General features: G+C 49.8%; 1 protein-coding gene and 2 long non-coding RNA genes across 3 annotated transcripts in view; 2 read left to right on the top strand and 1 right to left on the bottom strand.

The window, feature by feature from the left end:
• LOC123382436 overlaps positions 1-4,514 on the top strand; it is a 9,133-nt gene extending 4,619 nt beyond the window's left edge. Inside the window, exon 2 of the long non-coding RNA XR_006590804.1 lies at positions 150-4,514. This is a non-coding gene — a long non-coding RNA (uncharacterized LOC123382436). The remainder of the gene's footprint in view (positions 1-149) is intronic.
• Positions 1-10,347, top strand: part of GPI (glucose-6-phosphate isomerase) — a 26,066-nt gene extending 15,719 nt beyond the window's left edge. Inside the window, exons 10-18 of the mRNA XM_023245645.2 lie at positions 5,888-5,948; positions 6,365-6,408; positions 6,513-6,665; positions 7,852-7,981; positions 8,137-8,213; positions 9,265-9,393; positions 9,611-9,686; positions 9,772-9,838; positions 9,944-10,347. Of these exons, the coding sequence (XP_023101413.2) occupies positions 5,888-5,948; positions 6,365-6,408; positions 6,513-6,665; positions 7,852-7,981; positions 8,137-8,213; positions 9,265-9,393; positions 9,611-9,686; positions 9,772-9,838; positions 9,944-10,079 (873 nt within the window). The 3' untranslated portion in view covers positions 10,080-10,347. The remainder of the gene's footprint in view (positions 1-5,887; positions 5,949-6,364; positions 6,409-6,512; positions 6,666-7,851; positions 7,982-8,136; positions 8,214-9,264; positions 9,394-9,610; positions 9,687-9,771; positions 9,839-9,943) is intronic.
• LOC109494816 overlaps positions 10,124-15,149 on the bottom strand; it is a 6,963-nt gene continuing 1,937 nt past the window's right edge. Inside the window, exon 2 of the long non-coding RNA XR_002149894.3 lies at positions 10,124-10,481. This is a non-coding gene — a long non-coding RNA (uncharacterized LOC109494816). The remainder of the gene's footprint in view (positions 10,482-15,149) is intronic.

Raw genomic sequence — 15,149 nt, 5'->3', positions numbered from 1 at the left:
CTGGCCTATCAGGTGAAGTCTGAGGAACTGAGGTCAAGCACAGGTAGGCAGGCCTAACTTGCCAGGTAAGGTCTGAGGAACCAGGGCCAAGCATAGATGGGTAGAACTGACCCACCAGGTATGGTCTGAGGAGCCAGGGTCAAGCAAAGGTAGGTAGAACTGGCCTATCAGGTGAAGTCTGAGGAACTGAGGTCAAGCACAGGTAGGCAGGCCTGACTTGCCAGGTAAGGTCTGAGGAACCAGGGCCAAGCATAGATGGGTAGAACTGACCCACCAGGTATGGTCTGAGGAGCCAGGGTCAAGCAAAGGTAGGTAGAACTGGCTTATCAGGTGAAGTCTGAGGAACCAGGGTTAAGCATAGGTAGGTAGAATTGGCTTGCCAGTTATGGTCTGAGGAGCCAAGGTCAAGCACAGGTAAGTAAAACTAGACCACCAGGTATGATCTGAGGAGCCAAGATCAAGCAAAGGTAGGTAGAATTGGCCTATCGGATGAGATCTGAGGAACCAGGGTCATGCACAGATAGGTAGAACTGGCCTACCAGGTATGGTCTGAGGAGCCAAGGTCAAGCACAGGTAGGTAGAACTGGTCCACCAAGGGTTGTTGGAGGAGCCAAGATCAAACACAGGTAGGCAGAGCTGGCCCAGCAGGTGAGGTCTGAGGAACCAGGGTATGATCTGAGAAGCCAAAGTCAAACATAGGTAGGTAGAATTGGCCCGCCGGGTATGGTCTGAGGAGCCAGGGTCAAGGACAGGTAGGTAGAACTGGCGTATCAGGTGAGGTCTGAGGAACTGAGGTCAACCACAGGTAGGTAGATTTGGCTTGCCAGGTCAGGTCTGTGGAATCAGGGTCAAGTATAGGTAGGTAGAACTGCACTGTCATTTTTGGTCTGAGGAGCCAAAGTCAAGCATAGGTAGGTAGAACTGGCCCACCAAGGGTTGTTGGAGGAGCCAAGGTCAAACACAGGTAGGCAGAGCTGGTCCAGCAGGTGAGGTCCGAGGAACCAGGATACGATCTGAGGAGCCCAGGTTAAGCATAGGTAGGTAGGACTGGTCTATCAGGTAAAGTTTGAGGCACTGGAGTCAAGTACAGGTAGGCAGATTTGGTTTGCCAGGTGAGGTCTGAGGAACCAGGGTCAAATATAGGTAGGTAGAACTACACGACAGTGTAGTGGTCTGAGGAGCCAAAGTCAAGCATAGGTAGGTAGAATTGGCCCACCAGGTATGGTCTGAGGAGCCAGGGTCAAGGACAGGTAGGTAGAATTGGCATATCAGGTGAAGTCTGAGGAACTGAGGTCAAGCACAGGTAGGCGGATTTGGCTTGCGGGTCACGTCTGTGGAACCAGGGTCAAGTATAGGTAGGTAGAATTGCACTATCATTTGTGGTCTGAGGAGCCAAAGTCAAGCATGGGTAGGTAGAATTGGTCCACCAGGTGAGATCTGAGGATCTGGGGTAAAGTACAGGTAGGTGGAACTAGCCATTGGTCTTAAGGATTCAGGGTCAAGCACAGGTAGGTAGAACTGGCCTCTCAGGTCAAGTCTGAAGAACTGGGGTCAAACACAGGAAGGCAGATCTGGTTTGCCAGGTGAGGTCTGAGGAGCCAGTGTTAATTAAGCACAGGTAGGTAGAACTGGCCCACCAGGTATGGTCTAAGGTGTCAAGGTCAGGCACTAGTAGGTTGAACTAGCCTGTCAGGTTAAGTCTGAAGAACTGGGGTCAAACACAGGTAGGCAGATCTGGCTTGCCAGGTCAGGTTTGAGGAGCCCGGGTCAAGCATAGGTACGTAGAACAACCACCAGGTGCAGTCTGAGGAGCCAAGGTTAAGCACAGGTAGGCAGAGCTGGCCTGGCAGGTTAGAGGAGCTGGGGTCAGAGACAGGTAGGTAGAAGTGGCCAGCCAGGTATGGTCTATGTATGGACTCAGGGGCATGTAAGGTAGGCAGATCTGGTCTGCCAGGTGTGGTCTGAGGACCCAGAGTCAAGCACAGGTAGGTAGAAATCGCCCTCCAGGTGTGATCTAAAGACCAGAGTCATGCACAGGTAGGTAGAAGTGGCCCACCAGATATGGTCTGAGGAGCTAAAGGTCAAGCACAGGTAGGCAGAATTGGCCTGCTAGGTACAGTATAAGGAGCCAGGGTCATAGAAGGTAGGTAGAGCTGGCCCACCAACTGCAGTGTAAGAGCCACAGGCACGTAAAGTAGGCAGATCTTCCCTGCCAGGTGTGGTCTCAGGACCCAAGATCAAGCAAAGGTAGGTGGAGCTGGCCTGTCAGGTGTGGTCTGAGGAGGGAGGTAGAGTTGACTTTCAGGTGTTGGATTCAGGCAAAGGCATGTACCCTTGGATTTTTGTGGTGGGGCCTGAAGAAGGTTAAGCCTGGGTGGGTGGAGTGGCCACAGGCGAGTCCCACAGCATTGGGGTCTTTAGGTAGACAGACACTGTGGGGTTCAAGGGAAGTCTGTAAGCCCTAAGTTAGACGAGAGTAGGTAGATGTGGCTCTCTCAAGCATGGACTTTGGAGCCAGAGATCTACACCTGAGTCTTGTTGGTAAAGTCCTTGGAACGTGGCTCTGGCTTAGGTGTGCTGGCCCAGGTTTTAGAGTTAGAAGGGAGGCTTGGAGAGCATGGGTTAGTCACAGGGAGGGAGAGCCACATCTCAAGGCGGGGGGGGGGGGGGTTCTCTAGAGCACTGGTATACACAGAGATACTTGTGTCTGATGAGGTCTGAGGCTCCTCAGTGAGCGGTTGTTGCCCGGTCAAGCAGTGGCTGCTAATGTCGGATCTGCAAGATGCTGAGATCCATGTCAGACAAGGGATATGGAGCTGGGTTTCTCAAGTTGGGCCTGGGAGTTGAGGTCAGGCCTGTTTAGACAGAGCTGAGTCTCTCAGGAAAGTGTGAGGAGTCTGAGTTGGGCTCAGGGAAGTACGCCCGAGTCTGTCATCTGAGATGTGGGGGGTCAGGCACAGATACATGGAGCTGGGTACACCCGCTGAGCTTTCTGGAGCCAGTCTCAGACAGGTGTGTGACCCTGTAGTATGAGGTACTGGAGCGGGACACAGGTAGGCAGAGCTAACCTCACAGGCGAAGCCACTGCATCCATGCAGTGTCGTGAGTCCGTGGATCCAGAGTCATGTGGGCAGAGGTATATAAGTGTGATCTTAGGTGGGTTCTTGTCACCTAGATTCAGGTATGAGTTGGCATCCCTGGGCTTGTTAGGTGAAATGAGAAGGCAAGCTCTAGCCCAGGAATGCATAACTGATGTGGCTGGTGAGGCCTGAGAATATGGGTCAGGTGCAGGTGGGGTCCTCAGTGGTAGGATCAGGCATGGCTTGGGTAGCATGGGCTGCCCTCAAGGGAAAGCCAGAGTCATCGTAGGTATGTGTACCTGGGTCTGCCTGGGGACCCTTAGGATCAGGTAGGACAGATGGAATGCCTTGGCCAGGGCAGCTTCCTGTTCTCAGTACCCCGGTCAGGCATGATAGGCAGAGCTCATGGTGTTGCAGAGGCATGAGGATCTCTAGCCAGTCCAGGGTGTGATCTATAGCACTGGGGTCTGAGTTACTCAGGTGAGGGAAATAATAGAATTATAACTAGTTAGATAAAGTGAGGTTTGTTGTGGGAGAGGCATAGAATGCTGACTGACGAGCTATAAGGTGTGATCTGCAAGAGCCGCTGCAGCGAACATGAGTTCTAGAGACTGTGTCCTGTAGGTGGAGGTCTTAGAGGCTCAAGTCAGACACTGGCATTGCCTGGCTCCCAAAAGTGAGGTCTGATGACCTGGCTCAGCCAAAATCAGCAGCTTGGCAGTCTGCTTTCTAGAACTGAGTCTGTTCGGTGAGATCTGAGAGCCCATGTCATGCATGGTTTGGCCCCTGGGACGGTGTCTGTCAGGTAAGGTTTCCCCAAACCTGGACTGTTTCCAGGTGAAGGGCCTCCCTGTTCATCTCATTACCCAGGCCAAAAACCTCTGGGCTGCACTTGATTCTCTCATTCTCTCAATTCACCCTATTTGATTGAAGTTCCTGAATCAGTCCTTTGCACCCTCATCCACAGTACTGTCACGTCCCTGATGACCCCTGGCATTCCCTGCTTCATTCTCCAGCGTTGCCTCTCAGCTTCTACCCTCCAGCTCCGCTGCTTCTTCCATCTAGAATGTGCTGTGCTTCTCTTGCCCAGCCTGTCTCAATGGGCCTCCGATAGAGAATTAAGCCCTAATGCCCCAAAGCATCCAGGGGATGTAATGAATCAGCATCTCTTCTTTGCTTCTAGGAGAGTACTAGCCTTGGACCATCCTTGGGACAGTTAAGAAGTGAAGTCACTGAAAGTATTTTCTGTGGGGCTTAACTCTCTCACTATTGAGAAAGGCTGCTCTAGCCACAGGACCTTTGCCTATGCTGTGCTGGCTGCTGGAATGCTTCTCCTCACTCAGTGCTTTCCTGGGTAATGCCTGCTCATTCCTTAGATCCAAGCTCAAGCACTCCTCAGGTTCCTTTCATAATTGGTTTCACTGGTGTATTTCCTTTCTCCCAAGCACTTATATCTCATTTCACATTTATTGGCACGATTATTTCATTTACACATCTGGGGACCCCCCGCCCCCATGGGCTGCTTCTGTTGCCTGTGCTAGCTATGTGGTAGGTGCTCTATAAATAGCTGTTAAAAAGATGTGAATGTGTCAGGAAGATACAGAGTGGAATCTGCAAGTGTGAATGGTAGGCCTGTGTATGTCTTGGGGCTGAGACTACGATCAGGTATGAGCTCTGGGCCTGTCACTGTCCCAGGAGGCAGCCCTAGGCTTGGATATGAGGCACTGGGTCTGTCAGTATCAGAAGGGGCAAGGCCAAGCCCAGGCATATTAGTATCTGAGGAGGCAGGGCCAAGGCCAGGTAGCGTTGGATCTTTCTTTGTTCAAGGAAGTGTGCTTGGGCACAGGTAGGAGGCATCGGGTCTGTTCGTCTGAGGATGCAGGGCCTGGCACAGGTAGGAGGCGCTGGGTCTGTCACTGCCGAAGGAGGCCAAGCCGGGTACTGGTATGAGATTCTGACCTGTTAGTGCCCAGGTAGGTGGGCTCGCCACAGGTACAAGATGTTGGGTCTGTCACTGTTCAGAGAGGCTGGATACAGGTATGGTCGGTCAGTGTCTGAGGAAGCAGGACCTGGCACAGGTATGAGGTGCTGGGTCTGTCAGAGTGTGAGGAGGTAGAGCCTGGCACAGGTATGAAGGGCTGGGTCTGTCGGTATTTGAATAGGCCTGGCACAGGTGTGAGGCATTGGGTCTGTCAGCGTCTCACGAGACAGGACCAAACACGGGTATGAGCTCTGGGTCTGTCGGTGCCTGAGGCGGCCGGGCGTGACATAGGTATGAAGTGCTGGGTCTGTCGGTATTCGAAGAGGCTCGGGCACAGGTATGAAGCACTGGCTCTGTCAGTGTCTGAGGGGCTAGACCCGGCAAGATATGAGATGCTGGTCTGTGGGTGTCTGAGGAGATGGGGCCTGGTACCAGGTATGAGCCGCCGGGTCTGTCGGAGGAGGAGGAGGCCAGGCCCGGTGCAGGTATGAGGCGCTGGGTCTATCGGAGGAGAAGGCCGGGCCTGGCGCAGGTACGAGGTGCGCCGGGTCTCTCTGTGTGTCTGAGGAGACAGGGCCAGCCATGGTAAGGTCTCCGGTTGGGTCTTGTGGCTCTGATCAGTCCCACGCGTAGTCTGTCCTGTTGGTCAGCACAAAGAGTTGCCAGCGCCTGGCCTGCTGTCTTGCTTCCCAGAGGTGGGTTGGGCCTGGCCCTCCATGCTGCACCTGTGGAAGAGCCTTGCTTTCAGGGGGCAAGTTTTGTGGCAGGAGGGAGGGGGGGCGGGGTGCGCCAACCCTTGTTCAGCACCTTTTCCTGTCTCTCCTAGTGGGTAGGAGGACGCTACTCGCTGTGGTCAGCCATTGGACTCTCCATTGCACTGCACGTGGGTGAGTGTTTGTTTTAGTCTCGGGAGATGATATTGTAGTCTGAGGTCAGGAGTGGGGGTCTCATGTCCCTGAACACCTTCCTGACCCACAGAGGATGCTGGCCCCTCTCCCCTTGGCTGGAACATTTCTTTCGGGTCAGGACGGCAGGCCTCTTTTCTCTTGGGTTTGCAGGTTGGCCTTGATCTCTGTCCCATCACAACTGCCCTCCTGCCATTTCCCATGGTGGATGAAGTTAGATCTGCCTTTGCCCTGAGGGCAGACTCTGATTACAAAGACTTTCTGTAGGCCCAAGTCTTCCCAGGTCCTTTTTCTTCTGGCTGCACCTCAGCCTTTCCTTGGGTCCAGAAGAAGCTGTGTCCACTGCCAGAATGGCACCGGGCATGACCATTTCTGTTGACGCTGCTTTTGTGTCGCAGGATTTGACAACTTCGAGCAGCTGCTCTCAGGGGCTCACTGGATGGTAAGTGCTGAGGCTCGTGTTCTCTGCCAGAGACATGTAGTTGCTCCAGCTCCCTCTCCTCCTGGGCAGCTGCTCGGCTCTCACTGACTCTGCTCTTGTTTCAGGACCAGCACTTCCATACGACACCCCTGGAGAAGAACGCCCCCGTCCTGCTGGCTCTGCTGGGCATCTGGTACATCAACTGCTTTGGGTGTGAGACGCAGGCCATGCTACCCTATGACCAGTACCTGCACCGCTTTGCCGCCTACTTCCAGCAGGTACCAGCTGCCAGGCCAGGTCTTGGGTCAGCCTGTGGGGGCACTGGGAGGCCCATGAGCCCAGGTTTTTGCCCCTCCGGGGGCTTTTCTCCCCCACTGCCCTTGGGTATAGCCAAGGCCCACCTCTGTTCCCAGTCTCAGGGTGACTCTTTGTTACCAGGGTCTGTTTGATCTGAGTGTTAACCAAGTTTGACGACCATAGAGGGGCATGACTGGTTATCATGGTGGCCAGTCAGACCCTGGCTTGGCTAGGGCATGGGTCTCAGCTCGGTCATTTCTTCCTTGGCCATCACTGTGTGCCTGCGATAGGGTGGGGGCCATCGGCCAGGACCTCTATGGCTTGCACTGCTTTTGTCCCTCTAGAAAAGCAACTCACACCCAATCTGTGGTGCCTCTTTGGGCTACTCACAGCCTTCTGCACCCCCTCAAATCTCCAGGGCCCCCAGGGACCAAACAGCATCTCTCCTGGTCCAGATTCTCTTTCAGGGGGCCTCTTTTCAGGGCTCCCCACAGTCCAGCATCTAGTTGAGGTGACAGACCTCAAAGGCTGTACACCCTGGACCTCAGCCAGCCTTTCCCTAAGGCAACAGTTAAAGAGGGGCACCTGACTGGCTTGGTTGGAAGAGTACGCAACTCTTGATTTCAGGGTCATGAGCTCGAGCCCCACACTGGGTGTAGAGATCACCTAAATGAATAAACTTGAGAGGCACTTGGGTGGCTCAGTTGGTTAAGCGTCCGATTTCAGCTCAGGTCATGATCTTGTGGTCCATGGGTTCGAGCTCTGCGTTGGGCTCAGAGCCTGGTGCCTGCTTCGGATCCTGTATCTCCCTCTCTTTCTGCCCCCCCCCCCCCCAGCTTGCGTGCTCTCTCTCAAAAACAAATATATATTAAGAAAAATGTTTTTTAATAAATAATTTAAAAAGAAATACATCAATTAAATATACTGTGACTGGTTTCTGCTCATAGGGAGGTCCTCCTTAGACCTCCATCCCCACCTTTACCTTCCTGCAGTGCTCTAAGCCAGAAAGCCACGAGCCTGTGTCCTCGAGGGGCGATGAAAGGAACATGCCTGATGATAACCCACAGGGCAGGGCAGGTATACTTGGTGCATCTCAGGCAGGATTTGGGCATGCATGAAGAAAAGTAGACTTGCAGATAAAGGGCTGGGTTTCTGTCCCTATTCCAGGGTGACATGGAGTCCAATGGGAAGTACATCACCAAGTCCGGCACTCGTGTGGACCACCAGACGGGCCCCATTGTGTGGGGGGAGCCAGGGACCAATGGCCAGCATGCCTTCTACCAGCTTATCCACCAAGGTAGGGCCCATCTGGCTTGGGCAGGGGTGCTGCTCGGGAGGGGGAGGGCCCCCTGGCAGAGACTTCTCCCTGAGGTCAACACTCTCCTATCGGCCATGTGGGTGGTCCCCATGGGCTAGGGTAGGAGCTTGGGTGACCGCTGTGCCCTCTTACAGGCACCAAGATGATACCTTGTGACTTCCTCATCCCAGTCCAGACCCAGCACCCAATAAGGAAGGGTTTGCATCACAAGGTAAGAGCCCCATCCAGCCTCTCCTCACACTTTGTCAGGCTCACATTACACCCAAACTATTAAAGAGCTGATGCATTGGTTGGCGGTTATACTAGTTTTCTGTTCCTGCCATAACAAATTACACAATCGTAATGGCTTAAAACAACACCCGGTTTTTATATTGGTTTCAATGGATCTGAAGTCCAGCAGGCTCTACTGGGTCTTTGCTCAGGGTGGGCCAAGGTCCAGTTTCCTTGATGGCAGCTAGCGGATCATTCTCAGCTCCAAGAAGCCACCTTGGCCTGTGGCACTGTCTCAGAACCAGTAGTGGTAGGTGGAGTCCCTCTCCAGCTTTGATTCTGTCCTGCCTCCTCTGTTGATTCTCTCTGACCAACTTATTTGCCTTGGTCTTCTACTTTTTGGGGCCCATGTGATTACATTGGGCCCACCTATCCCTATCTCAGCGTCTGTTACCTTCATTCCATCTGTAAGATCCCTTTTGCCATGTCCTGTAACCTACATAGGTGCGACAGCAGGGGCGGGGGCAAAGATCTTACTTACCACAGCAGCAAATGGGAAAACCATCCAGTACCTAACCTGACCTGACACTGGCTTTGAAGAGGATTGAGTGCACCTTATGTTGGGTGTGCAGAGTAGTATGGGTAACTGTGAGCACAGGCTTTGGAGTCAGAGACCTGGCTTTGAATTCTGATTCTTCCTCTCTCTACCTCTGTGATTCAGCACTGTTGACTTGGGGAGACAGGCTCAACTAGGAAAGAGAGGGGATGCTTTTGCCCCTCAGAATCTTACAAGATGGCTATTGCTCAAGTTCTTAGCAGGGTCCTCGGCAAGTCAGGCGTGTTCCTGAAAGGGTAGTTATTGTCATTACCTACTTTACCCTGTCATCAGATGTGACCTGCCGTCCCCTCTCACTTCCATTGAGCTCTACGTTGGGGGCTGGCAACCTGACCGAGGCTGGGACTACCCCAGCTGAGAACTGCCAGGAAGTCTTGCCCCTCTGCCTGAAGCTCAGACAGTACTTCTTGGCAGAACTGGGTGTCTCTCTTGTCAGATCCTCATGGCCAACTTTTTGGCCCAGACTGAGGCCCTGATGAAGGGGAAGTCGACAGAGGAGGCCCGGAAGGAGCTGCAGGCCGCAGGAAAGAGTCCAGAGGACTTTGAGAAGCTGTTGCCACACAAGGTCAGGACTTCTGAAGTGGGTGGCATCCTGGAGTCGGAAGGATAAAAGTTGTGAGGCCAGGGCAAAGATTCACAGCGTGCCTGCCTTGTCCTACACAGTAGGAGGGGCTGTCCTTACAGATCTGCACATCCCGACCTCTGGGACAGGGTGTACATCCCCTCTTAAGTTATTTGGGGATCACAACTAACCAGGGGACATTCCTGGGTGTTTTCTGAAGGTCTTTGAAGGAAATCGCCCAACCAACTCTATTGTGTTCACCAAGCTCACACCATTCATTCTGGGAGCCTTGATTGGTGAGTGAGCGGGGAAGGTCCTGGCCTGGGGTAGGTTGGATGAAGCTGGTAGAGCCCTAATGTGCCCCATCTGCCACCTCTGTAGCCATGTACGAGCACAAGATCTTCGTTCAGGGCATCATCTGGGACATCAACAGCTTTGACCAGTGGGGGTGAGTTGCTGCTCCTCAAGGGGAGGGTGGAGAATACCTGTGGGCAGGCTTACGGATTTCACTGGTGATGCTGGAACCTTCCTCTTATTCTTATTGCCCTGCCAGGGTGGAGCTGGGAAAGCAGCTGGCCAAGAAAATCGAGCCTGAGCTTGACGGCAGTAGCCCAGTGACTTCTCACGACGCTTCCACCAATGGGCTAATCAACTTCATCAAGCAGGAGCGTGAGGCCAGAAGCCAATAAACTCATGCCTGGCTGCAGTCCCTATTGTGACTGGTCCTTCTTTGTCCCTCTTCACCAGAGATGTACTGCACAGTCCTTCCCAGAGCACCTTCTGGCTGTAGGCTTGGAGTACAAGCCCTTTGGGGGAAGCTGGTCTGGGATTGCTATCATCACCCCTCCGTGTCTGTGTGCCCTGTTTTACGACTGGCTGAAGTGTTTCAGTGCAGCTGATTTTTCTGACCGTGTTCACCTTGTTCATGTATCAGAAAAATAAAGATGCCACAAAGGAGGTTGTAGGCTTAGCCTTTTCTTGTCTCTGGAAGTGGTGCTCTACACAGGAGTTAGGGCAACCAGGAGGAGTGATGTGCCTCGACTGAGGCTTGACTTGTAAGTGGTGAGCAGGTCCAGAATGGAGGATGGTCCCTTGAGAAGAGAGTGGAGGAGACATGGGGCACAAAGTCACAAGGGCAGCTTAGCCACTGTAAGCAAGTCCTTTTCTTTTATCTGCTCCTCACCTCAGTGATTTTGGAGGAATTGCATGCTTCTGTTCACTGGATACTTAGTTCTAAAAGCTGCATTAGATTATGTCTGTTATGGGTGAATACCTAGCCAGATCAAGGGTAATGATCATCTTCTGGCCAGATGCTCAGGAAGTTTTCTTTCAGAAGACAGGCACTGAAAAAAGGATTTTGAGCAAACTACCCTTTTATCTTCTGTTCAAGATACTTACCTTCTATTCAAGATATTAAATAATATTTTTGGCCCCTTAGGCAGAAAGAGAATTTTACTTTAAGAGTCAATGAGCAGGGGCGCCTGGGTGACTCAGTCAAGCGTCTGACTTCAGCTCAGGTCATGATCTCACACTCCGTGAGTTCCAGCCCTGCATCAGGCTCTGTGCTTACAGCTCAGTGCCTAGAGCCTGCTTAGGATTCTGTCTCCCTCTCTGCCCCTCCCCTGCTCATGTTCTGTCTCTGTCGCAAAAATAAATAAAAGCATTAAGATTGATTGATAGATTGATAGATAAAGAGTCAACAAGCAGAATTGATCGGCAGGCTGGAGGCTGAGCTTTCAGGGTCTACACTTGATCATCATACAGGGTCTAGACAGGGACACTGCTGCCCCTTTCACAAAAGCCCCGTCATCACAGCTGCCTTCACCCCATTCTCTCCTGGGTTGCCCCTTTCTGAGTTGTACTCTGGGTTGGTCACATGACTTCCTCAAGACAGGGAAAGCTCCTGTAGGAAGACAAATGGCACCCATGAAGGTTCAAAGGGAGGCATACCCTAATTACGGAATGTGACCATACAGATGTAACTATCTGCTTAAAATACTGCTTGGAAGTTGTCAGCACTTCTCTTTCTAGTGGTGGTGTAGTTCTGTTTTGTTTTGTTTTTCTTTCCAAAAGCAAATGCCCACTCCTCTAAAAATGGTCTTTGATGGTCTGGCTCTGTTGAGGCCCCTCCTAACCCACCTTCTTTCTTAATCTAGCTGATAAGTGAAGGCCTTATTTATTTATTTATTTATTTATTTTTATTTTTTTTTTTTTAATTTTTTTTCAACGTTTATTTATTTTTGGGACAGAGAGAGACAGAGCATGAATGGGGGAGGGGCAGAGAGAGGGAGACATAGAATCGGAAACAGGTTCCAGGCTCTGAGCCATCAGCCCAGAGCCTGACGCGGGGCTCGAACTCACGGACCGCAAGATCGTGACCTGGCTGAAGCCGGACGCTCAACCGACTGCGCCACCCAGGCGCCCCTGTTTATTTATTTTTTTAATTTAAATCCAAGTTAGTTAACATAGAGTGTAAGGTGGTTTCAGGAATAGAATTTAGTGATCCATCACTTACATATAACACCCAGTGCTCATCCCAACAAGTGTCTCCTTAATGCCCATCAGCCATTTAGCCCATCCCCCTACCCACCTCCCCTCTGGCAGCCCTCAGTTTGTTCTCAGTACGAGTCTCTTATGGTTTGCCTCCCTCTCTGTTTTTCCTATTTTTCCTTCTCTTATGTTCATCTGTTTTGTTTCTTAAATTCCACCAGTAAAATCACATGTTTTTCTCTGACTTATTCTGCTTAGCATAATAACTCTAGTTCATCCACGTTGTTGCAAATGGCAAGATTTCATTCTTTTTGATCGCCATGTAATATTCCATTGTATATATACACCACATCTTTTTTTTTATTATTTTTATTTTTTTAACGTTTATTTATTTTTGAGACAGAGAGAGACAGAGCATGAATGGGGGAGGGTCAGAGAGAGGGAGACACAGAATCTGAAACAGGCTCCAGGCTCTGAGCTGTCAGCACAGAGCCCGACGCGGGGCTCAAACTCACGGACCGTGAGATCATGACCTGAGCCGAAGTCGGCCGCTTAACCGACTGAGCCACCCAGGCGCCCCATATACACCACATCTTTATCCATTCATCAGTTGATGGACATTTGGGCTCTTTCTATAATTTGGCTATTGTCGATAGTGCTGCTATAAGCATTGGGGTGCATGTGCCCCTTCAAATCAGCATTTTTATATCCTGTGGATATAGTAGTACCATTGCTGGGTTGTAAAGTAACTCTATTTTTACTTTTTTGAGGAACCTCCATACTGTTCTACAGAATGGCTGCACCAGTTTGCCTTCCCACCAACAGTGCAAAAGGGTTCCCCTTCACATCTTCCACCAACATCTGTTGCCTGAGTTGTTCATTTTAGCCATTGTGACAGGTGTGAGGTGATATCTTGCTGTGGTTTTGATTTGTATTTCCCTGATGATGAGTGATGTTGAGCATCTTTTCATGTGTCTGCTAGTTATGTGGATGTCTTTGGAAAAGTATCTGTTCAATCTTTTGTCTGTTTCTCCACTGGATGTATCAAACTCAACAATTCTTGGGTGTTGAGTTTGATACATCCTTTATACATTCTGGATACTAATCTTTTATCTAATATGTCATTTGCAAATATCTTCTCCCATTCCATCTGTTACCTTTTAATTTTATTCTTTCCTTCACTGTGCAGAAGCTTTTGATCTTGATGAGGTCCCAAGAGTTCATGTTTGCTTTTGTTTCCCTTGCCTCCAGAGACCTGTCTAGTAAGACGATGCTGTGGCCTGTTTTCTCCTCTAGGATTTTGATGGCTTCCTATCTTACATTTAGGTCTTTCAAACATTTTGAGTTTATTTTTTGTGTATGGTGTAAGAAAGTGGTCCAGGTTTATTCTTCTGCATGTCACTGTCCAGTTTTCCCAACACCATTTGCTGAAAAGACTGTCTTTTTTCCAGTGGATATTCTTTCCTGCTTTGTCGAAGATGAGTTGGCCATAAATTTGTGGGTCCATTTCTGGGTTCTCTATTCTATTCTGTTGATCTTTGTGTCTGTTTTTGTGCCAATGCCATACTGTCTTGATGATTACAGCTTTATGTAATACAGTTTGAAGTCGGGAATTGTGATGCCTCCAGCTGTGGTTTTCTTTTTCAACATTACTGTGGCTATTTTGGGTCTTTTGTGGTTTAGAATTGTTTTTTTCTAGCTCTGTGAAGAATTTTGGTGTTATTTTGATAGGGATTGCATTGAAAGTGTAGATTGCTTTGGGTAGTATAGAGTTTTTAACAATATTTATTCTTCCTGGGGTGCCTGAGTGGCTCAGTCGGTTAAGCGTCCGACTCTTGATTTTGACTCAAGTCATGATATCATGGTTCCTGAGATCCTTTCTTTCTGCTTTTCTCTCTACCCCTGCCCCACTCGCACTATCTCTTTCTCTCTCAAAATAAATAAACAAACCAGTATTTAAGAAACAAACCAGTATTTATTCTTCCAGTCCACAAGCAGGGAATGTTTTTCCATTTCGTTGTATCTTCTTCAGTTTCTTTCGCAAACTTTCTATAGTTTTCACCATACAGATCTTTTACCTATTTGGTTAGGTTTATTCCTAGGTATTTTATGGGTTTTGATGCAATTGTAAATGGCAGTTTGTATTTTGTAAATTGTAAATGCAATTGTAAATGGGATCGACCAATTCCTTGATTTCTCTTTCTGCTGCTTTATTATTGGTGTATAGAAATGCAACTGATTTCTGTACGTTGATTTTATATCCTGTGACTTTATTGAATTCAGGTATCAGTTCTAGCAGTTTTTTGATCGTGAATGCCTTTTCTCATCAGAAGCACTTTCTCTATTACAAAGGAGCAAGCACAAAAAAGTCTGTAGAGAGAAAAATTCTAGGTGGTAGAGTTCCTCAGGCTCACTTGGCTTCACATGAAAGGTCTCTTAGGAGTAGGAGCACTGCTCCTCTAGGCCAGAGGCCAAGTCTCACGTCTTGTCCTATGCAGGAGGAGCCAGCACATGTCCGTTGGCCACACGTCCCTTGGCCCTGTCTTATTCTCTCCCCCCATCACCAGCACTATCACTTGTAGCTTCCACTTGTTGTGAGTTCTTCAACAGTGTATTATTTAGGGTTTTCCAGAAAAACAGAACCAATAGGCTATAGATATATGTAAGGAGATTTATCATGGGAATTGGCTCCAAATCCCTCCTGTGATTCTGGAGGCTGAGAAGTCCCACAATATGCAATCTACAAGCTGGAGACCCAGGAAGAACGAGCCAGGTATGTTTCAATCTGCTGTCTGAGGGCAGGAGAAGATGGATGTCTCAGCTCAAGAAAGAGAATTCTCCCTTCCTCTCCCTTTTTGTTCTCTCAGGGCCCTCAGCCTCGGTGGTGATGCCTATCCACACAGGTTAGAGCAGATCTTCTTTACTCCAACTACTGATTGAAATGCTATTCTCTAACCCTCACAGACAATCCCAGAATTAATGTTTCACCAGCTATCTGGGCATCTCTTAGCCCAACTAAATTGATGCATAAAATTAACCACCATAAACAGCTCTTCAATGTGAGATTCAAGCAGCTTTCAACATTTTCATTTTGTACTTGCTCAAGTAAATACAAACTGGGGGCCCCGCCTCACTGTCTGTCAGCAGAGCATGTGATCTTGATCTTGGGGTTATCAGTGCGAGCCCCACGTTGGGGGTAGAGATTACATACATACATACATTCACAAAAAAACCTGTATCATAACAATGAAGTGTGTGAATCTGACAGG

Source organism: Felis catus, chromosome E2, assembly GCF_018350175.1.
Source record: "Felis catus isolate Fca126 chromosome E2, F.catus_Fca126_mat1.0, whole genome shotgun sequence".
NCBI classification, from domain to species: domain Eukaryota; kingdom Metazoa; phylum Chordata; class Mammalia; order Carnivora; family Felidae; genus Felis; species Felis catus.
The sequence above is the reverse complement of the archived record's forward strand: the minus strand, read 5'-3'. Positions and strand labels throughout refer to the sequence as shown.